Source organism: Pelophylax lessonae, assembly GCF_965119305.1.
Source record: "Pelophylax lessonae genome assembly, chromosome: 5".
In the NCBI taxonomy this organism is placed as follows: domain Eukaryota; kingdom Metazoa; phylum Chordata; class Amphibia; order Anura; family Ranidae; genus Pelophylax; species Pelophylax lessonae.
In genome coordinates, this window is record NC_138772.1 from 498,916,386 (window position 1) to 498,940,890 (window position 24,505).

The 24,505-nt window shown below is 42.9% G+C and overlaps 1 protein-coding gene across 1 annotated transcript in view; it reads left to right on the plus strand.

The window, feature by feature from the left end:
• Positions 1–24,505, plus strand: part of LOC309556569 (fibrocystin-L-like) — a gene marked incomplete at both ends in the record, with an annotated part of 290,856 nt that overhangs the window by 242,988 nt on the left and 23,363 nt on the right. The window contains 3 exons of the mRNA XM_082259013.1: positions 13,330–13,495; positions 18,647–18,879; positions 19,193–19,360. Coding sequence (XP_082115139.1) covers positions 13,330–13,495; positions 18,647–18,879; positions 19,193–19,360 — 567 coding nt within the window. The remainder of the gene's footprint in view (positions 1–13,329; positions 13,496–18,646; positions 18,880–19,192; positions 19,361–24,505) is intronic.

Here is a 24,505-nt window from a genome sequence, read left to right on the forward strand (position 1 = left end):
ACCTAGGAGATTAACCACCTAAGCCCCGGAAGATTTTACCCCCTTCCTGACCAGGGCCTATTTTGCGATTCGGCACTGCGTGATTTTAATGGACAGTTGCACGGTCGTGCGACGCTGTACCTAAACGAATTTTACGTCCTTTTTTTCCAACAAACAGAGCTTTCTTTTGGTGGCATTTGATCACCTGTGCAATTTTTACTTTTTGCGCTAAAAACAAAAAAAGATCGTCAATTTTGCAAAAATAACAATATTTTTCACATTTTTTATATGAAATTCCCAAAAAAATGTAAAAATCAAAATTTTTTAACATTTTAGGCCAATTTGTTTTATGCTACATATGTTTGGTAAAAAAAAATCGCAAAAAGCGTATTTTGATTGGTTTGCGCAAAAGTTATTGCGTTTACTAACAAAGGGAAAGATTTTTGTCATTTTTGTTGTTTTTTTTTTAACACGTAATGGCGGCGATCTGCGATTTTGTTTGCGGTACTGCAACATTGCGGCGGACAGATCGGACCCTTGACTGACATTTTCGACACGTTTGGGGTTACCAGTGACATTACTACAGTAATCAGTGCTATACATATGCACTGTTACTGTAAAATGACACTGGCAGTGAAGGGGTTAACTTTTTTGGAGAGGGAGGGGTTATGTGTGTCCCTAGGGGCGTCATTCTAACTGTGATTGGCTGTGGCTTGAGGTGTAGGAACAGTGATCAATGGTCCTACATAGTAGAACCGTATGATCACTATTCATACACAGGGGAGAATGACAGGCGGCTTGTTTACATTAGCCGCCTGCCTTTCTCCCGCTCTAACAGACGATCGCGAGTGACCGGCGGACATCAGATCCGCCGGGCACACGCGCGGGGGGGTCCGTGACCACGCGGGAGCGCACCTCCGGTGGCGCGCGCTTGCTCCCTAGACCCTCACAGGCTAGCGACGTATCCCTGCGTCGCTTTGCCTGTGAGGGGCTGACCGCCGCAGTAAATAGTCGTGCGGCGGTCGGCAATCGGTTAAGGGGCAGTTTGGACCAGGTCTGGAGGCTGTTTCGTAAGCGTGTTATTAGGGGGAGAGATTTTTGGAAATATATGTATTTAGTGGTAACTGGATCTCAATCCCCAGATAGGTATGAATTTAGTAACCACTTGTAAGGGGACATCTGGAGGCATTTTAGGACTAAACACTGGATCAAAAGGGAAAACAGTTGACTTATTCCAATTGACTTTGAAACCCGAAAAAGCCCCGAATCTTGAGATTATATTCAGTGCTGTAGTTAAGGAGCTATCTGTGTCGGCTAGGTATAATAACATATCATCAGCATACAAAAAGTATTTTCTTCAGTGTTTATCCAACAGCATCTAAAATACATATTTGACCTTAAGACAGCTGCTAAAGGTTCTATAGCAAGATCAACAGGGGCAATAATAGACATCCCTCCTGTGTGCCCCGCCCTATTTGAAAAGCATCAGTAATATTATTTATTCGTAAATGAGCCACAGGGCAACAATAGAGCAACCTCACCCATGGAACAAAATTGGGTCCAAAACCAATCCGCACAAGAGCCGCTAGTAAATAGGGCCATTCAATAGAATCACAGGCGGGGGGCGTGGCTGCCGTTGCGGAAGATGGCCGCTTAGTGTGCTAGCTCCACAAGCCACCCGAGACACACGCCGCGCCGAGGGCTTTCCTAGCCCCTACGAACACACATAGGAGAAGGTGAACCTCCGCTGAAGCACCAGAGATGGCCCGCCGCAAGAAAGACTCGGCGCAATCCTCTAATGTGGCCGGATACTTCATCTCCCAGGCACCCGGTCTCCGACAAAATGGCGCCGGAAGCGCGGGACGAGCGCAGAACAGTAAGCAGGGAGAAGGCCTACTCCCCAAGCTGTCTCCGATGCGGCCGCCTCTACCGCAGAGACAGAAGGTCGGGAACCCTGACAGTGGGCAATCATCCGGATCTCCATCGCCGCCGTCACCATCCTCGAGGAGCCCGGCAAAAACCAGGCAGAGAATGAACTCCCCACCGCCTGACTTCCATGGGGCCTCAGGTATGGACCTTTCCCAGCACTCTCCCACGCCATCTGCACACCAGCCCTCCATGAGAGACCCCCTATCTGGGCATTCCTCTGGGGGCAACCCTATATCAGAAGCCACAATGAGGGACATGGCTCCTTTTTTAGGCTTTGTCCTTTTTACTTTTGTGTTTATTTTTGACCTGGTTATTTTCTCTACGTGTACTTACCTCAACACACCAAGCCATGCACCAGTACCAACAATGGGTGATCTCCTCTCTACCTTGGAACTGTCAGCATTGCAATGACCATCAAGTTAGTGTCAATTAATGCCAATGGCCTAAATCACCCTGTCAAGAGACGTTCGCTGTGGAAAGAAGCCACCTCTCGCCAAGCAGATGTGCTAGCAGTGCAAGAAACCCATTTTGATATCAACGCAACACCTCGATGCGGACATAAGGCATACTCCCAAGTTATTTTGGCGTCCAACACCGAAAAGAAGAGGTGGTCATGTTCACCTTCAAGGACTCTCTGTCATTGAGGATACATAACTCAGTCTTGGACCCTAATGGCAGGTACATCATTCTAACCTGCGACATCAACGAACTGCCGATGACCCTAGTGAATGTATATGCACCAAATACCCACCAGATCCGATTCCTTCACAGGGTCCTCAAGCAAGTATCTAACATGCTGTATGGTCATTTACTCATGTGTGGGGACTTTAATGCTGTTGTTGACCCCGGGTTGGACTCTTCGGCGTCCCCCCGGAGTCGACAACAGTCACTGGGAAATGTTCTGCATGAGGAAAAATTGTATGATGTGTGGAGGTGCCAGCATTCTATGGAGAGAGATTATTCTTTCTTTTCTGCTAGACATAATTCATACTCTCGCCTAGACATGTTTTTTGCAGACCTGTTTTTGCTAGGAAAAGCATCCTCCTCTGTGGTTGGCGACATATTATGGTCGGATCATGCCCCGGTGGAACTAACCATAGAGGAGGCTTAGAAGTGTACCAACTCCTATATCTGGAGATGCGATATACATATGCTACAGGACGAGGAATGTAAAGTACATATTGCTAAACAATTGCAGGAGTTCCGAAGTGTAAATGACTCCTCTGTCTCTGACCCGTGGGTGCTGTGGGGCGCACAAAAAGCCTTCCTGAGGGGGGTGTGCATCCAGCAGCAGGCACGGCTTCGGAGACGGAGGAAGGATAAAATGTCACAACTGATGCATCAGATCCACACCTTAGATAGTGCAAACAAATTAGACCCTGATCCATCTAGATCCCACTCCATTGCACAGCTGCGGCAAGAACTACGTCTCTTGTTCTTGGAAACTTCCAACAGACACCTCCAGTATCTAAAGCAAAAGCATTATCATCAAGCCAACAAAGCTGGCAAATTCCTAGCCTCCCAGGTTAAACGCAAGCAAGCCAAAGCTAGAATTCCCTATCTAATTAACGCCAGATCTGCCTCAAAAGTGACACACCCACAAGCCATAGCTGATGAATTTGCTGACTTTTACAGCTCCCTTTACAATCTGAAAGATAACCCCTCTGAATTACATCCATCGGCGGAAAACATTGACTGTTTTCTCCGTAAAGTATCCCTGCCCTCACTGTCAGCCTCCCAGCTGCAAACCCTTAACTCTCCAATCACCACCCCTGAAGTCCTGTCTAGCATAACATCCTTGCCGAAAGGCAAATCACCCGGACCAGATGGTTTTTCAAACGAGTTCTATCAACTCTTTGCCCCTCACTTGACCCCCACCATGACAGCAGTGTACAACAAAGCTATGGAAGTAGCTGCTTTGCCCCAAGATATTCTCTGTGCACACATCGTTACATTACCCAAACCTGGTAAAGACCCCAACACGCCAGCCAACTTCCGCCCCATACGCCTCCTAAATTCGGACGCGAAGATTTACGCATGTATATTATCTAAACGTATCCAAACATTTCTCCCTGAACTCATACATAGAGACCAAATGGGATTTACTCCAGGCAGGCAGACTTCCGACGCCACCAGGAGATTGCTAGGAATAATGCATCAAGCACAATCTTCTAAAACCCCATCCGTACTGCTCACTCTGGATGCTGAGAAAGCATTTGACAGGGTCCATTGGGGCTACATGGAAGCCACCCTGCAAAAGTTAGGGTTCTCAGGTCCCATTTTGTCCGCCATTATGGCTCTATATTCACATCCCACATCACAAGTCTACATGTCAGGTATATTGTCGAAACCGTTCGCAATCACAAATGGTACACGTCAGGGCTGCCCTCTATCCCCCACGATATTTAACTTGGTCATTGAGCCGCTAGCGGAAACAATTAGATCTCATTCCCTCATCACCGGGTTTAAATTACCATCCTTTCACCACAAAATTAATTTATTTGCGGATGACGTAATTATGATGCTTACACACCCAGAACGATCCCTTCCGGCAGCATATGCCATACTACAAGAGTACAGTAAGGTTTCTTTTTACAAACTTAATACGTCTAAAGCTACGATTCTCAATCTAGGAGTCCCCCTTAAAATCCAGACCAACCTCCAACAAATGATCCCGATACCATGGTCTTCTACGTCCATTCACTACCTAGGCATAGATCTATCAGCTGATCCCCTCAAGTTGCTCCTCATCAATATTAGCAGACTAATGGCCAAAATTACTGCAACAATCTCCACGATGCGCAACTCATTCTTCTCATGGAGCGGCAGGGTTGCGGCCTATAAGATGTGTATTTTACCCCAAATTTTGTATCTTTTTAGGGCACTACCCATCCCTTTCCCGATAACCCACATTACCAAATTTTCCAAACAATTGTCTTCCTACATATGGGCAGGGAAAAGGCCGCGTTGCGCTTTTTCGATCCTGACCAAGAAAAAACAATTTGGGGGGGTGGCGGTTCCTGACCTCCACTCCTACTACAAAGCCTCCATCCTCGCTCAAACGAGACAATGGTTTCAAACCAAAGAAGAACCTATGTGGGTGACTCTGGAAAGGGATGTAGCTCCGACGAAAGACTTGAGCACCTTACTCTGGAGTGACAAATGGAAGGAATGGAACCTCGCGGTTCTCTCTCCTACTATGCAAGCAACACTGAGAGTGTGGTGCATTGCTCTGCACTCCCTATACATTATTATTATTATTATTATTATTATACAGGATTTATATAGCGCCAACAGTTTGCGCAGCGCTTAACAAAATGAGGGCAGACATTACAGTTACACTACAATTTGGAACAAAAGGAATCAGAGGGCCCTGCTCGTTAGAGCTTACAATCTAAAAGGGAGGGTCAATTGATACAAAAGGCAATAGCTGTGGGGGATGAGCTGATGGAGCAAGAGAAACAGCGTTATTAGTTAGTAGCCGGGTAGGCTTCTTTAAAGAGAAGGGTTTTCAGGGATCGTCTAAAGATGGATAGATTAGGGGACAGTCGGACAGATTGGGGTAGAGAGTTCCAAAGAATGGGAGAAGCTCTGGAGAAATCCTGGAGGCGAGTATGGGAAGATGTGACAAGAGAGCTAGAGAGCAGGAGGTCTTGGGAGGACCGAAGAGAGCGGCTAGGTTGATATTTTGAGATCAGGTTAGTGATGTAGCTGGGGGCAGAGTTGTGGATGGCTTTGTAAACTATTGTTAGCACTTTGAATTTTATTAAAGATGTTTCTAAGATCTGCCCACTGCCCTTATCTGTGCTCCGGCCCTACCTACCAGATTTGCCAGTTAGTCAATTGGCGAAGTGGCAAACAACGCACATTAACTCCTTTTATCACACCGACACTCCCATATCTATAGCTGACATGATCACCAAGAATAACATACCATATCACCTACATTTGCATGTCATGCGCATATCCCATTTCCTACGGTTCCATCCTCAAAGACCTATCTTAGTAGATAGTAGGTTGTGGGACTTGTTCACAGCTGAATCCTCAAGCCCACCCAAACTTTCCCATTACTACGATTTACTGTTGGACAACACCACATTTTACAAATCCGCTCACATGTTTAAGTGGGAAGGGGATCTGGGTACCACATTCCCCATCTCGCAATGGCGCGCAGCCTTGGCCGCGATCTATAAGTTCTCGCATTGTGCAAACCACTGGGAGATGACGCTGAAGATCATAAATAGGTGGTACTACACACATTCTCACAATCCTATTCCCAATTGTGTTGGCGGGACTGTTCACAGGTAGGAACCCTGCCACACATCCTCTGGTCATGCCCATCTCTCAAAAGTTGCTGGACTCGAGTATTCCAGTTTTTATCCACTCATACCAGGTGCCTCATTAAACCCTCCCCAGAGTTAGCTGTGCTCCATCTGGGAATTGACAAACTACCGACACCGTACAGGCCCTGGGTAACTCACGTCCTACTGGCAGCTCGTACAATAATCCTGAGAAAGTGGGGATCAGCAGAGGCTCTTAACCTGTCTGACATGGTCCAATTACTTAAAATTAACTACCAGTTTGAGAAAGCACTGGCAGTCAACAGGATGAAGTTACAATCCTTCAACTCCCATTGGGATTTTTGGGCCACCACGGTGAAATGAAGTTATTGTTTGAAACTGTTTAGATGGAATCACCAAGCATTAATCACACTGTTGAGGAATGTACACCTGTATGCATATCTGTACTATTATTACTTACATCGTATTTTTCTTTATCTGTTATGTTTAAAACCTGAATAAAGAATATTTACAAAAAAAAAAATAGACTCACAGGCCTTATGAGTATCCAATGACACTACGATTCTAGCATCTGGGTTAGGCCCTACAGACTGCAGGATCATGAACAATCAGCGCAACTTTATAGCCATTGATCGCATTGGTATGAAACCAGTTTGATCTGGATTGTTAATTGAGACTATCCCCTTATTCAATCGTCTAGCAAGAAGCTTAGCTAGTATTTTAGCATCTACATTAATTAACAATATTGGTCTATAAGATTCAGTCCGATATAGCCCTCGGGAGATACTGGACCTCTACCACTCAGGGCAAAACATCTCTAGACAGACAACACGTATCTAAACGAGAGAGAGTATTGTAGGTGGAGGAGAAACAGGAATATGCTCGGGCGTCTGGGTGTTTCCATCTCCAGGCCTCAACTATATTATACTGTGTCAAACGTGTCTCTAAGGGGGTATGACACTTAGATGCATCATTCAGTCTGTCTACATCAGGAAAAAGCACTGTGTTCAAGTCCCCTGCCAATATTATTAGTCCCTCTGCCACTTGGAGCACCTTTGCTATCAACACCTCCCACATAGCCACTGTGAAAGGTGAGATATAAATTGCTACTACAGTATGGGGTAAGTTATAAATTAATAAAACCACCACCACGAACCTACCAAACCGGTCCGTAACAGTCTTAGGGGTACACAATATAGACTTGGTCACTAGAACAGAGACCCCTCTAGCATAGTTAGAGTACATGGAGTGAAAGGCATGACCTATGAAAGCCCATTTAAGGGCTAGAGTTTTAGAACCTACCTGGGTTTCTTGTAGGAGAATGATATGGGGTTTGCATTTTTGAAAATAATTAAAGACTAGAGCACGTTTAATCTTAGAATTAAGACCTCTCACATTCCATGAGAGTATGTTAAGGGTTTGGATGTGTGGTGCCTTAAAACTCAGTAATTAAATCATAATACCGACCTTGATAGCATAGTGAGTGGCAAAGGGCTCATAGAAAGCACAGAGAACAATGTTCCGGTCTATAGCATACAATAGTATTGGTGGAAAGTATGGACATTCTGCAAAGCATGGGAAAATCTTCGGTGTGGACTAGAAAATAAGTACAAAACTAAAGCAACAAAATTAGGTAACCAAATACAAAATGTTCCAAAACATAGAAACATGTCCCCAAACCACCTACCCTGCCCACAGTCAAAAACAAACTACAGGCTTCCACCCCAAACATCAATGTAACAATGTCACCCTTGTTGGGGGATTCTTCTTCGTCCACCCAGGGAGAGAGGAAGAGAATGGTGTAGGTAACAAGCCATAGACCACACAGAGTTCATGTCCATTAGTACCAGCCGGGCAATGTGAGCTTACCTAAAGAGGTTTTATCATCTTTATCAGTTGTGATAGAACAAACAATGGTAACCGCAAATAATTTTAAAAAAAAGGGGGGGCCTCGACCCACTGCCCTTAGAACTGTGAAATTGGGAGGGTGGATCAATGATCAAGTGCTTCCCAGAGATTCCAGCCACCTGTTAGCTTCCTTAGGTGAGGTGAAGAACTGTGCTTTGCCCTTATATACTACTTGGAGCCTTGCAGGATACATCATACTGTATAGTTCTCACAGACATTGTTTCACACTTTGAAATGCTGCAAGCTGTTTCTGCATTGCTGCTGAAAAATCAGGAAAGATGGTAATACAGTTGTTGTTATAGAGCAATTCAGGTATATTCCTAGCACGATGAAGGATTATTTCTTTATCCCTGAAGAACAGGAAGAGAGCCAGCAATGGTCTGGGATATCTTTCTGGTGGAGGGGCCCTGAGCGTCACTCGATGAGCTCTTTCAATTGCAAATAAATGGGAAAAGGAATCTTCCCCAAAGATTTGTTTCAACCATCCTATTAGAAATTATTCTGGAATTTTGCCCTCAGACCCCTCTGAAAAGCCCAAGAACCTGAGATTGTTCCTGCAGAGTCGATCCTCAATATCTCCCAGTTCAGCTTCCTGGGACTTGTGGTCTGCCGTTAAATTTCTAATAGTCACCGGTGGGTTTAAATCATCCTCCACTGCACTAATGAGCTGTTCAGCATTAGTTATGTGGTGACAAACTTTGTGAGAATCATCCTTCAGGATAGCAAATTCCACCCTTAGTGTATTTGTGTGGTGAGTGAGGCCTGGCAAGTCCTAATGGCCACCATGATTTGTGACAGGGTCGGTTCTCCCACCTGCACCCCAGAGGTTGACCGTCAGCAATTCTGTAGGGGAGGAGGATGTCTGTAGGGGAGGAGGATGCTGTCGGAACAGCCAGCAGGTCTGTAGCCTCGAGCCAGTCCGGCACTCCCTCAGCCCATGGGTGAGCATCAGCACTAGGAGAGCATGGCGGTTCTTGTGTGTCCCAGGCGCCATTTTTGCCTACCTCATGGGCGAAGTGAGAGAGTTTCTCAGCGGGCGTTTCGTGAAGACTGGGACCTATTTTCACCATGGTTGGTCTCCCGGTGTCTGTAGTCACTGTTCGTTATGGTTTCGGTCAGGATAAGCGAACCTCAGGCTGTTCAGGACAAAGTAGGATCTCAGTGCGGTGCGGAGCTCAGAGGAAAAGCTGCTTACATACCGGAAGTCAGATATGCCCCCCCCCCCCCCCAGCTTCTTTAGTCAAAATTTCCACCCTCTCCCCATCCTTCTTACTGTATACTAAAGAAGTACTAAAAGAGTAGCAGCTCATTGATGAGGCCATTCCTATGAAATCCAGAAGAGTGCTGACGCTTTCTCTCCCAATAAAAGTGCTCAGGGAAGCTTGTATAAGCACAGATTCAGGTATTTCTGCTAGCTGATAGCTTATTTGCTAAATAACTGTTAAAGAAACGCTCTAAGGGCTGGTTCACACAAATTCAATTTCAGATGTAACTTGGGTCGCACAGAATCACACGACGGCGGAAAAAACATTGATTTCAGTGGTGCCTGTTCACATCAATGCAATGCAATTGCAAACTGACTTTGAGGAAGTTACCTGTGCTACTTTGATGCGATGCAGAACATTTTTTGCCTCAGAGATTTCAATGGAAATGCATCAAAATGGATACGCATTTTTCATACAACTCTGGTGCATTTTTACCTCTATTCTCCTCCTCCACTCTGCACCATGTGCTTTTGTCAGGCTGAAAGGAGAGGCAAGAAGGCTGCCACTGACAATAAAAATTGCATCAGTGTGAACCAGGCCTTATGCTAAAACTCAAAGCTACTGCAGGTATACCTACAACAGACATCCCCCCCCCCCCCCCCACCCAGACCCTCCTGTAACAGCTGAATGTTGGTCTATTCTAACTAGTTTCCATGCTTACTGACAGTGGTAATACTTTCCCACAAGTCAATGAAAAAACAGGAATATCGGCGCAAGCATGAATAAATAAATGGATGGAAATAAATAAAAGCAGCTGACACCAAGGTAAAAAATATGTAAAACCCAATGTAAAACTGATAGTGAAAAGTGCAGCGCTAAAACAATAAGACAATAAAAACATCAATGGATAAATGAAAAGTCTATGAATGGCACGCAGTAGTCTTGTAAAAAAGAGGAGAAAACAGTCCAATAAGAAATCCCAATGAAAGTGCTCAGTGCTGATCAGTAAACAGGACACAAGTGCTTGTTCAGTGCAATCCTTCACCAGAGGTGCTAGCCTCTCACCTGTAGGCTGTGAAAAGACAGCCTTAAAAGTACACTCCCAGCAATTAGAGATGTATAGAACTGTTCGCCGGCGAACAGTTCCCGGCGAACTTAGCATGTTCGCGTTCGCCACTGCCGGCGAACATATGCGATGTTCGGTCCGCCCCCCATAAGACATCATTGAGGCAAACTTTGACCCTGAACTTTACAGTCAGCAGACACATTTCCAGCCAATCAGCGTACCTCCCTCCCACACCCTCCCACCTCCTATAAATAAGCAAGGGCAGCATCCATCTTAGATCATTCTGAAGCAGTGTGTGTAGTGAGAGTAGGGAGAGCTGCTGCTGCTGCTGCTGCTGTTAAGCTAGGGACAGTTAGTCAGTGTTCCTGGTCTTGCAGTGTTCTTGGTCCACTACTGCTGTAATATCAGCACCCCAAAAAGCCCTTCTAAGGGCTGGTATTTGTGTTTTTTTTTTTTTTTTATATATATATATATATATATATATACCTAGCGTCCCCAAAAGCCCTTTTAAGGGCTGGTAATTGAGTTGTTTCTTCATATATATATATATCTATATCTATCTAGTGTCCCCAAAAGCCCTTTTAAGGGCTGGTAATTGAGGATTTTTTTATTTATATATATACATATATATATATATAGTGTCCCCAAAAGCCCTTTTAAGGGCTGGTAAGGTAATAGATTTTTTTCTTTATATATATATATATATATATATATATATCTATTGTACACTGCAGTTGCCTGCCCGCTGTGTGTGAGAGGCCACAGACCTACCACAGACTGTACTGTGTGCACACCACACTCATTTCGGGTGGCACAGGCACAGTACCTGGCATTTTAAAAAATATTTTTTTTTCCTCTGTCATAATTGCAGTGAGTGCTGTGTCAGGTCCACAGAGTGCACTGTACCCACTGCAGTGCACTGCCCACCACTGATATATATACGTTGGCACAGCATCTTGTTGCAATAAATTGAAAAAAAAAATATTTTTTATTATTGCAGTTGCCTGGGCTGCCAGTGACTGTCAGGTCCACAGAGTGTACTGTGCCCACTGCAGTGCAACTGTGTGCCCACCCACCACTGATATATAAGGTGGCACAGCAGCTTGCAAAGTAAAAAAAATATATATATTTTTTTAAATTGCAGTTGCCTGGGTGCCAGTGACTGCTGTCAGGTCCACAGAGAGTGTACTGTGCCACTGCCCACCCACCACTGATATATAAGGTGGCACAGCAGCTTGCAAAGTAAAAAAAAATATATATATTTTTTTAAATTGCAGTTGCCTGGGTGCCAGTGACTGCTGTCAGGTCCACAGAGAGTGTACTGTGCCACTGCCCACCCACCACTGATATATAAAGTGGCACAGCAGCTTGCAAAGTAAAAAAAATATATATATATTTTTTAAATTGCAGTTGCCTGGGTGCCAGTGACTGCTGCCAGGTCCACAGAGAGTGTACTGTGCCACTGCCCACCCACCACTGATATATATGCCTGCAAGAGAAAAAGCCAGCCGCAGAGAAGCCGTATTCCTGAAAATATAAGAAAAATGCTTTTTTTTAGGGGTTCTGGACATGCTACAGAGCTGAAACTTGACAGGTACACTTTTTAGACCCCCCAGACACTAAATACAAAAAATGACATGCCTGCCTAAAAAAATGCCCGCTAAATGCCTGCAAGAGAAAAAGCCAGCCGCAGAGAAGCCATATTCCTGAAAATATAAGAAAAATGCTGTTTTTTAGGGGTTCTGGACATGCTACAGAGCTGAAAATTGACAGGTACACTTTTTAGACCCCCCAGACACTAAATACAAAAAATGACATGCCTGCCTAAAAAAATGCCCGCTAAATGCCTGCAAGAGTAAAAGCCAGCCGCAGAGAAGCCATATTCCTGAAAATATAAGAAAAATGCTGTTTTTTAGGGGTTCTGGACATGCTACAGAGCTGAAACTTCACAGGTACACTTTTTAGACCCCCCAGATGCTAAATCCAAAGAAATTTTTTATTTTTATTTTTTTTTAATTTTTCCAATAATTGGCTCTCTATCAAAAAATTATAATTTTTAAGAACTTTTTTTTGCGTGATCCCTCTCCGGCATGCCACAGTCCAGGTGTTAGTCCCCTTGAAACAACTTTTCCATCACTATTGTGGCCAGAAAGAGTCCCTGTGTGTTTTAAAATTCGCCTGCCTATTGAAGTCTATGGCGGTTCGCCCGGTTCGCCGGTTCGCGAACATTTGCCGATGTTCGCGTTCGCCGTTCGCGAACCGCGAATTTTAGGTTCGCGACATCACTACCAGCAATGTGAAAATCCTGACCAGGACAGCAATCACAGAGGGTATCTCTCCTTTTTGTAAAGGTGTTCACAACGATCCCCATGTAATAGAAAGGGGGCAGACCATAGTGCAATATGTTTCAAACACCACAATTTATTAATAAAACAAATGGACAGCCTCTTACTTCAAGGTAATGCAAAAACGAGCAGTACAGCAATCCAGCTGATCTCCAGACAGAGCGGAACGCTCTGCTAACAGGGGCTACGAGTGACGTCACGATCTCCTCCCCCTTGCGCACGCGTATCGTCCGTGGGTGGGACTTCCACCCCTTACTCCTGTACATTCCAATTGGCCAATGAGGCTGTCCATCATAGCGATTGACCACTATGAATGTGGGGAAGAGGGGTTTAGTGGCATTCAGCCATGAAAGGATGGCCATCACTATACCTGCAGAGTTTTTTCACCATCACAGGGTCTCTTTAATGAATAATATTTAATAATTATTAATAATTATGATTAATGAATAATTGAAGTAACTTTTTTATGTTGTTTCTTGCCTGGAGCCCTTTTTAGTGTTCTTTTGACTATTTTCTGTCATGTACTTTATACAGTATGTCTTTTGTATTTTATGTCTTTTACTGCCAAACATTTATTAAGAGCGTTTTATTTTCAGATACAATATTTGTGAATTACACAAATGTGTGCTCTGGAGAGGCCAATGTGATGTTCATGACCAACCCTGAAAATGAAGACTTGCAGCACCCTATAGAGGTCTCCAGGCTGATGCTAGTGGACAGTACGGAGGACCAGAAAGTCTTCATCCACCGACCAGATGTGAAGTAAGTTCTACTTAGCAATTTCATCCATTGATAATAATGATTCAGCTTCACTATACTCTTGAAGGGCCAGCTCACCCTAAATGGATATTGCAGTGTTTGATAAATGTTGGGGAGATAAAACACCTGGTTTGAATGGAACGAGGAAGTGATTGGCGCTGCCAAATGGGGTATTGGGAAATCCGATTGCTTGAATGTCAATAAGTCACTCCTCAAAAAATGTATATATACCTGGTGTTCGGTTAAAAAAGGCACAATAAAGGAAATAGGGAGTGTATATATATATAGTGTAAATATGCGTGATAAAAGGCTAGAAAATTAAAATATGTGTGCATCCATATTGAGTGACAAACATAAAAGATAAATAATACGAAATATTTTCTATGTATAAAAAACTCAAGCAATAAAAATGCGTATTAAGAATGCAAATAACGATGTGCGTGTTGATATAAAAAGATATATAAATATGTGCAGACCCAAGGTGGACGTGTGCAAATCTAGTGTTATAAATAATTCAATGTACTACACAATGCGTATGAAATAAATATGTGCAAAATCAGCGATAAACCTATGTGGCTTGTGACCAGATAAATAAATAAATAGATATATTCACTGACCGTGGTATATGTGAAAAACCGGCAATGGATTCATGCAGGTCTGGTAAATTAAATGAATATCAGGGTGTGTGCAAATTTGCTAACTGTGTGCTAATAATAATAAAGTGATAAATGTGCCTATAAATACCCAAGTGAGAAAAATTATTATGCAGTGGTGAATGCAGGTAACATTAAAATCTGCCTTATCGATAGACAGGCTAAGAGTGTATAATCGTATGAGAATATGCCTTATTTGTGAACCAGATGAGAGTATATACTCGTGCCTGTAGGTATGTATAGTTACAGTGGTGGGTATAAGCTGGGAGTTCAACACAAGCAATAAATATAGCTGCCAATAGACAAGTGCAGCGGTGCAATTTTAAAAGATGAAAACTGTGCAAACTCAGCAAAATAAATAAATGTCACTGTAAAACGACACAACAGATAAATCCAGGTGTCATGCAATCAGAGCTGGTAAGTGAATCCAAAAAGTCCTATAATTATATAGTCCATATACAAATGGTTAAGGTGCTCTTTTCTCTATGCCCGGAGTGCAGTGAGTGGGCGGAAGGTAAGGTGCTCCCCTATTCCTGGGGTCTTGCGCTTACCAGATTCCAGTACCTCTACAGGGGTGAGTAGCGGGTCGATATTGGGGATCGCTCCCATACACAGGCAACCTGGTCCCTTCTATTATCCTTCCTCACTGAGCTCGATCTCACTCCGCAATAAGGTAGATGGCTTACGGCATCAATACAATAGGGAAATATCCAGTACGGTCCCCGGGTATGAAAAAAGGGGAAGAAGCCTCCGATAGTGAAGAATTGCTTTAAAAACTGTTTATTTCAATAAAAGATAGACATGTACTCACATAATAAATTGAGTAGCCTCTCCAGATGACGTCAGTGTGACGAAAACGCGTTGAGAGCGTGACCACATCACTTCCGTCTAACGATCCCGAGGCTCGGAACGCACATCCGGCGGTTGGCACGCATGCTATTCCCAGGCGGGCACCGCAAAAGAGGAAGTTGCGGATCCTATGCCAGACGGACGCGCTACATGTCAATTTATTATGTGAGTACATGTCTATCTTTTATTGAAATAAACAGTTTTTAAAGCAATTCTTCACTATCGGAGGCTTCTTCCCCTTTTTTCATACCCGGGGACCGTACTGGATATTTCCCTATTGTATTGATGCCGTAAGCCATCTACCTTATTGCGGAGTGAGATCGAGCTCAGTGAGGAAGGATAATAGAAGGGACCAGGTTGCCTGTGTATGGGAGCGATCCCCAATATCGACCCGCTACTCACCCCTGTAGGGGTACTGGAATCTGGTAAGCGCAAGACCCCAGGAATAGGGGAGCACCTTACCTTCCGCCCACTCACTGCACTCCGGGCATAGAGAAAAGAGCACCTTAACCATTTGTATATGGACTATATAATTATAGGACTTTTTGGATTCACTTACCAGCTCTGATTGCATGACACCTGGATTTATCTGTTGTGTCGTTTTACAGTGACATTTATTTATTTTGCTGAGTTTGCACAGTTTTCATCTTTTAAAATTGCACCGCTGCACTTGTCTATTGGCAGCTATATTTATTGCTTGTGTTGAACTCCCAGCTTATACCCACCACTGTAACTATACATACCTACAGGCACGAGTATATACTCTCATCTGGTTCACAAATAAGGCATATTCTCATACGATTATACACTCTTAGCCTGTCTATCGATAAGGCAGATTTTAATGTTACCTGCATTCACCACTGCATAATAATTTTCTCACTTGGGTATTTATAGGCACATTTATCACTTTATTATTATTAGCACACAGTTAGCAAATTTGCACACACCCTGATATTCATTTAATTTACCAGACCTGCATGAATCCATTGCCGGTTTTTCACATATACCACGGTCAGTGAATATATCTATTTATTTATTTATCTGGTCACAAGCCACATAGGTTTATCACTGATTTTGCACATATTTATTTCATACGCATTGTGTAGTACATTGAATTATTTATAACACTAGATTTGTACACGTCCACCTTGGGTCTGCACATATTTATATATCTTTTTATATCAACACGCACATCGTTATTTGCATTCTTAATACGCATTTTTATTGCTTGAGTTTTTTATACATAGAAAATATTTCGTATTATTTATCTTTTATGTTTGTCACTCAATATGGATGCACACATATTTTAATTTTCTAGCCTTTTATCACGCATATTTATACTATATATATATATATACACTCCCTATTTCCTTTATTGTGCCTTTTTTAACCGAACACCAGGTATATATACATTTTTTGAGGAGTGACTTATTGACATTCAAGCAATCGGATTTCCCAATACCCCATTTGGCAGCGCCAATCACTTCCTCGTTCCATTCATATATCTGATGCTTTCCTTCTAGGGTTGCATTTTTTGAAGTGGGCAGCAGCCATAATTGTGTTGCTTATATCTTTTACATATACTTTTTACATTTTTTATCCTAAGCGCGGATTCCTTCTATTTCAAAACACCTGGTTTGTTTAACCTTTAACTCTTTTGTGACCAGAGGTCATCAGTACCTAGGTGCCAGAGCCAAATTTAGCAGTGTGAGCGTGTGTCAGTAACTTCAAAATACCTCTTTGACTTATTTGTCTACCTAAATAGTAAATACAATAAACAGGAGTTGGACAAAAATATGGAAACACCAGTTAAAAGAATGAAATTGTTACCTAATATGGTGTTAGACCGCCTTTGGTATCCACGACAGCCTGAATTCTTAGATGGTGGATAATTGATAGTTGACCATGTCAAACACGCTTATGCTTATGAGACAATGTTTTCCCAGAAACTGTATATGCTGTCATAACCTTTGATACCGTACATCGTGACACTGCAAATAAATTGGCAACTTCAGTCACAGAGGCACCAGCTAAGCGCCACCAACAATCTGCCCACTTTGAAACTCAGGAAACTCTGACATCACTCTGTATTACCAGCAGTGCACACAGAGAGGCTTCCCAACTGTTAGCTAGGTGTCTCATCACACATTGGAAGCAAAAGAATGTGGGAAAAGGGGTATTGGCTTGTTTTAAGCCCCCCCCTTTACCCTCATGGGATAGTGGCAGTCGGAGTTTCAAGCCCCCCGATGATTGATTTCAATGGAGGGGTTTGTGATAGTTCAGAAAAGGTCAGCTGATTGGAAATGTTCTGGATGTTTCTTGGGGGTCCTCTAGGATATTTCATTTGAGCATTGCAGAATTTCCCTGGACCCTTATTTAAGTAGGAGGCCGAGGGGGGTCTTTGTCAGTTGCTAGAGGGATATTTGAAGAGCGCCCCACTGATTTTGGCTGATTTTGTTTGCAGTTTTAAAGTATTTATTTATTTAAAGAGTTATGGTGAACTGTTAGTCTCCATTCACACTAGTACGACTTGTTAGGCGACTTGGTCAGCCTGACAAGTCGTGCACCGTCGTGGTCCATAGTGTAGTACAGGAACGGTTCTAATAGGAGCGACACAAGTTGCTCCGACTTAGAAAAAGGGTCCTATACTACTTCGGGGCGACCTGGAGCGACTTGCATAGACATTCATTCTATGAAGTCCGTGCAAGTCGTGCCGAAGTCACGGTGCACGCGCCGAAGTCGCGGTGCACGCGACTTCACAGGTCGCCCCCTAAGTCGGATCGCCATAGCGTGAACCGAAACTTAATTGTTAATATTTGTGAAAAAAAAAAACAAACAAAAAAACAACGCTGCGGCTATTATTAATCCAGTTTAGTGTGTCTAGTGTTCTTTGTACTTTTGGAGTTTATACCACCTACCGTCCCATGTTGCATCACTTCCGCTTTCAACACAAAATATGGCATCACTTTCACATCTTTCACATCATATAGTGGTTCCATATTTTTGACTAACCCCTCTATAATTATATTATATGATATTATATGATATTATATTATATTATTTTATATTATATTATACATTTATATTAAATATAAAATGTTTGTTTGTTTGTTTGTTTTGATAAGATTTGTGTGCAGCTTTGTTGTTTATTATAAACTGAAAAGTGCAAAAAAAATTAATATTTTTTTTTGTTTAAAGTATTCATTATTATTCTTAATGTAACTTTCAACAAATTATGGCAGGTAGGTCTCAGTGTTAGAGTAAGCAGGGGCTGCTCTATAGATAACCAAAATATTACTTTTGGGTGAGCACTTACGTATATAGTTGACTTAATTCCCTCTTTTTTTTTTCTTTACAATGTATCATAGTAAAAATGCACTAATTCACTGTATCTGATCAATCATTTTTTAATTTACACACTGATGCAACCTAATGAAGGGGGGGGGGGGGGGCACTGGTCTTTGCCTTGCCTTCTTAAAGGTCAATGTGACAATATCACCATTAGGAAGAGGAAAAGATAGGTTGCATTTCTATCATAATTCCTTTGGGTAACACACATAACACAGTGCAACACAAAACAACTGAGACATCCAGTATTCATCTATGGTTTTTTTCCTGGGTTCCTCTGAACTATTTATTCATTTAAATACAGAAAAGCTAACCCATCAGACTGTGTGGACATGACCTGTGATGCAAAGAGGAAGACCCTCTTGAAAGATCTTGATGGTTCCTTCTTGGGGAACGTAGGTGCTGTGGTACCACAGTCAGAATGGCAGTGGAATGGAGACAAGAAACAGGGACTTGGAGATTACCGAATTCCGAAAGTGATGCTGACCAGTCTCAATGGAAGCCGGATACCAGTATCACAGGTGGCTCCTAATAAAGGTAAACATTTCTATACTTAAACCAATCCATTAGTCTGAATAATGCCCCGTTGTTATTGCTTGAATAGACCAGAATAACAGAATCACCTGCAGGCAGTGCTGTAGGTAGAATCAGGAATAACGGCTTCTTGTAGCAAAATGGAGAAGGTGCCAGTGGACCCTTTTTGTTGATTTCACCTCAATTCCTCTGTCGCATGATTCATAATAATTCTTATAGATACGCATTGTTAGTTCATAATAAAATGAAATGTCTTTTAATTTTATTTCAATGTATCGTATATAAAAATGTTTTCATCTGTTTGTCTTTTATTAAGGAATCATCAGAGACAGCACCTGTTTGTACATATCTTCCTGGGAGGCCTATAAATGTTTCGGACTGAATTATGAGATGCTTGTCATCGAGAGTCTGGACGCAGATACAGAGAAAAGGCGACTTTCCCCAGTAGCTGTGCTGGGAGATGGCTATTTAGATCTAATTAATGGTATGGACATCATACTCCAGCTGTTATACAGATTAGAAATATTTTTTTATATAATTGTGATTGGTTGTTGCATGTAACTCAGTTACCTTTTATCATGCAGCTGTTGTGCTGTTTATCATGCAAGCGTGTTTCGCATACCCATATACAACATCCTACCATCAACTGTAAAGGCCCGTACACACGTGCAGATTGTCGGCCGAAAAGATTCGGCCGACGACCGATCGGCCGATTTTCGGCTTGTTAGTATGATGCTTCCGACAGCCGACAGCGCACTTTCGGCCGAACAGAATCTGTCGTGCAGGCATTAAAATATTTGTATGCCGACACCAGAACGGCCGATTGTTCGCCAGTCAGTACAGATTTCGGCTGACAGACAGCAGATTTGCAAGACTGGGCATGCTCAGAAAAGAAAAAACACAGGGAAAGTTAACCATCACATGACATCACTTCTGCAGTCGGCTGTTGTTGGTGGACAAAATTCGTGTGCAGTCTTTTGCACTTTTCAGCGGACAGGACAGCCCGGGGACAAAAGACGGCCGATCGTTCGGCCGACGATCAGTACGTGTGTACGGGTTTTTAGTTTCAAGAACATAAAGAAACAAACAGTAAAATGGTTCATGTGGTTAAGCATTGAATTGCAATATACAGTGCAATCTTTGGACTTTACTTTAACCCTTTCACTGCCGGACCTGTTTTTTATTTTTTTTTTTGCACACATGTTTAAAAAATAATTTTAGGCCTGAAGGTTATATAAACCTTTCCAAACATATATTTTCTGAAAGCAGACACCATAGAGAATAAAGTGGTGGTAGTTCCAATTTTAGGTTAATTTTAGGGCACAGACGCAATAAATTACCCAGTTTAAAGTAAATAGATACTCAACATGTCAAAACTTAAAGCAGAACTTTACTCTCTAAATCAACATTGACTGTTTTGAACCTTTTTGCTCCTAGCATTAGTAAAAAGATAGGAAAGTATCAAGTATTTACTTGTTTTAAAATGTTTTTTACATTTCTTTAGATACTTCCTACTTTCCGTTGCCTAGGCAAATGATTTAATACATCCCAGGAGTCTTCAGCAGGGGAGGAGAGTTTGTTTCTTATCTAAGTACACCCCACTACCTGCATTCCTGAGCTAAGGACAGATGGAGTCCAGGAAGTAAATGCTACATGAATCATCTGTCCTTACTCAAGATGGCCCACAGCCAGAAATGCTAGAGGGAAACACACAAATGTAGAGCGCTAAAAAGCCACTGGCATATGAAGGGTGAATGCAACACTACCAGACAGGGGAAGGGGAAGGGGATGGGAAATCTCAAAGAAAAGGGACTTCTATATAAAATAAATACCAGTAAATAATGAATATAAGTCCCAAATCTGGATATCCGATGGCACTGAGCAGCTCTTCTCAGAAGTGAGGAAGACTCTGAAGCAGAAAAAACAAAAAGAAAAGCACTCTAAGTGCAGACAAATTTATTGTAAAATAAGAACAATAGATGTAGCAACTCACAAGATGCCACGGTATTCAGGCTTTTTTTCATCAATTAATATATGAAGCTCCTCTAGGTGGTGCCATCTATCCACACTACAGGCAGTATACGCTGGAACACCGTCCGTCACATAGGAGGAAGAGTGCTGGCTGTCTCTTAGCGGCGTCCGGGGAAGCAACTGCGATGTGGAGATGAAGGAGCGAAGAATGCGGCCACGTCACCAGGGAATGCTGGAATGCTCATCTCCACATCGCAGTCACCTCCCCGGACGCCGCTGATGGCCGTTCTCTAATCGTGCCTCCCCCAACCCCCCTGAACACCCCAAATGGGTACACACCGTGTCCAGTTGAGGGTGTAGACCCTGCGGCAGCTAAACATCCACGGACCACCATATATTAGACTGCCATGTACATAGTTCTACAAGATGTTATTTGTGACACTAACAGAGAATATATGAAAGGTAAAGTAAAGGGAATACTCTTTGTTGGTAAATCAAAGCAGGCTAATTGGGCTTGAGACCAGGAGTGGTATTAGGATGCTTTAACCAGTGAATCCATCGTTTGCTAAAGATAGGCATTCTATGATCATTAACAGCTAGTAATTTCTCAAAATGACATTGTGTGTTTACCCGTGAAGTAAGTTCCTGAATTTTTGGTGACTCGGGTGTTTTCCAATGGTGAGTGATGGTCAATCTAGCAGCAAACAAGATGTGGAGTACTATAGTCTGGTACTTCGGAGGGATCGGATCTATTCCCAAGTTCAAGAGTAGTGATGATCGAACAGTTCGGGTCGACCATCGGTTCGACCCGAACATTGACTGTTCGAAATTCGGCCGAATTCCGAACTTTTGCTGAAAAAGTTCGGAATTCGGTAACCAGAACAGACCAAAATGCAATGGGACAGGAACTGGGCTTTAAAAGCCTGTGATTGGACCAGAACCATCAGTAAAAGCCAATTGAGGGGGCAAGAGGATGCTAGGAATGTGATTGGAGTGACTAGGGGGTCCAGAGGCCAATCAGTAGTGAATACGCCCCCCAGTTTATAAGATAGCCCCGCCAAATCTCTAGCATTGTAATACAGGGATGTGGAAGAGAGTGGAAGAAGTTCTGTTACTCCTGCTTCAAAAGTGTCATTTAGCAATTATTAGTGTGAGGAAAGGGATATCTAGTGTAGTTAGTATACTATTTTCCACTATAGTTAGATTCAAAAATCTAGTTTCTGTAGGGAAAGTGTTAAGTGTCAGGGTGACCGTAGTGTAGTGTAGGGTGAACTGACTCTGACTGCTATGGCAGGGTGACCAAACACTTCCATGTCAGGGTGACCGCCATAGAAAAAAGATTGTTTGTATTAGAATTGCAGTAGAACAGGGTAGTGGCTCCGCTCCTTTCATACCTGGCTGTTTTTGTTGCAGGCGTTTATTAGGCTTTTTTGTGGACGTCTTTGGAGGCAGGCATGACATCTGAACTTCTATGTAGGGGTATATATATATACACACACACATATATGTATATATACACCTACACACATATAGGTGTGAAAGTAGCAGAACCCTATGCCTGCGCTAATGAAATTATTTGCAGGCATAGGGCTCCGCTCCTATCACACCTATATGTGTGTATGTGTATATATACATATAAGTGTGTGTGTATATATACCCTTATACAGAAGTTCAGATGTTATGCCTGCCTCCAAAGACGCCCAAAAAATGCTCAAAAAAAACGCCTGCAACAACACACCTGGGCGTTTTTGTTGCAGGCGTTTTTTTGGGCATTTTTTGGGCGTCTTTGGAGGCAGGCATAACATCTGAACTTCTGTATAGGGGTATATATACACACACACACATATATGTATTTATACATATACACACATATAGGTGTGATAGGAGCGGAGCCCTATGCCTGCAAATAATTTCATTAGCGCAGGCATAGGGTTCTGCTACTTTCACACCTATATGTGTGTATGTGTATATATACATATATGTGTGTGTGTATATACCCCTACACAGAAGTTCAGATGTCATGCCTGCCTCCAAAGACGTCCACAAAAAAGCCCAATAAACGCCTGCAACAAAAACGGCCTGGTGTGAAAATAGCGGAGCCCTATACCTGCTCTACTGCAATTCTAATACAAACAATCTTTTTTTTCTGGTTCTGGACATGCTACAGAGCTGAAACTTCACAGGTACACTTTTTAGACCCCCCCCCCCCCCGACACTAAATCCAAATAAATTGGTCCCATTGATTTCAATGGGGTTCTGAAATCCGGGTCGAACTTTCAAGGAAGTTCGGGTGTTCTGGTCGAACCGAACTTTTCAAAAGTTCGATCATCCCTATTCAAGAGTGCCAAAGCCGGACAGATAGAGGGGTGTTTTTCTAAGAGATTTCTTAGCAAAATACAGCATGGAGACATAGATGGATGGGGGAGTTTGCTTTGAATATTAAAAATAAATTAAATAGCACTTTTGGTTTGTGGTGCTCAGATTCAGTGTAGTTCTGCTTTAACTTTGTGTGCGCCTGTGAAATGGCAACAACCTTAAGTACCCTATATTTTCCATACTTTCAAGGCCCCTATAGGTCATCAGTTTAGTGTTACGAATGCGGTCTAATGCTAGAAATATTGCTCTCACTCCGGTGTGCACGGCAATATGTAACACGTATATTGCAATCAGTGTTTTCATGCATAATACCTCCGGAGGTGCATATATGTGGGGTTGGGGTGCTTCAAAAGAAATTCTGCGGGCAGATTTTATGCGCTTGGGTGTAAATGTTTTGGGTTGTTTGGTGACATGTTCTCTCTAATGCTCCACTCAATGTAATGCAATGCAGATCACATTGCATTACATTCTTTCCCGGGTATGCTGGCCGGGGACACCGAGAGGCGGACCCGGAAGTGATGTCAAACACATCACTTTCCGGGTCAGCAACAAGGAGGGGAGGAAAGTAGACGTGTGTCCGCTCTGCTCCCTCCACTCTGTCTGGCAACTCCCGCAATGTCAGTTCCAGGCTCGCAGATGGGGGTGGCGCAATTACCGGGGGTGTGTGGGAGCAATCGGGCAGCAGCGCAGCCGTCCCAATGCTTCCATCTGACAGGCAAGAGTCTGCTTGTCAGATTTACACACAATCCTGGTGTCTGTAAAACCCCCCTGCTGTCAGGTCTGTACGACGAAATGACCTTGCAGCAAAGGCATAAAGGGCTTTATTACTTAAAGCATAACTCCGGGAAAAGTAAAAATGTTACCTTTCAGTGAAGCTTCCTCCACACTGCAAGTGCTCGTTTAGGTGTAGGGGAAAAACTTTTTTATAGCCTGATCCTTTGCTCCCCTGTTCTCCGGCAGTGGACTGTTCCTTGGCGTCTCCATGTCCAGTGCAGTCCATGGAGGAGTCTGCAGGAGTTGAGAGTCAGATAAGAAAAACTGTTTTTCTTAGTCCCCTAGATGTAAATTTAACCTATGCAGTGTGGGGCAGCCCCATTGCAAGAGGGTTTTTGTAGATTTATCTAATTGCCTCTTGATAGCTAAAAGATAAAGCTATCATAAAGTTATCGCCTCAGTGATCATGGTTCTATCTCTCACACACTAGCAGTGAATCAGTACTGCCCTACTTCAATTGAATTTTGTAGATTAAAATGACCTTAGAAAGAAAATGAGCTGCTTGTTA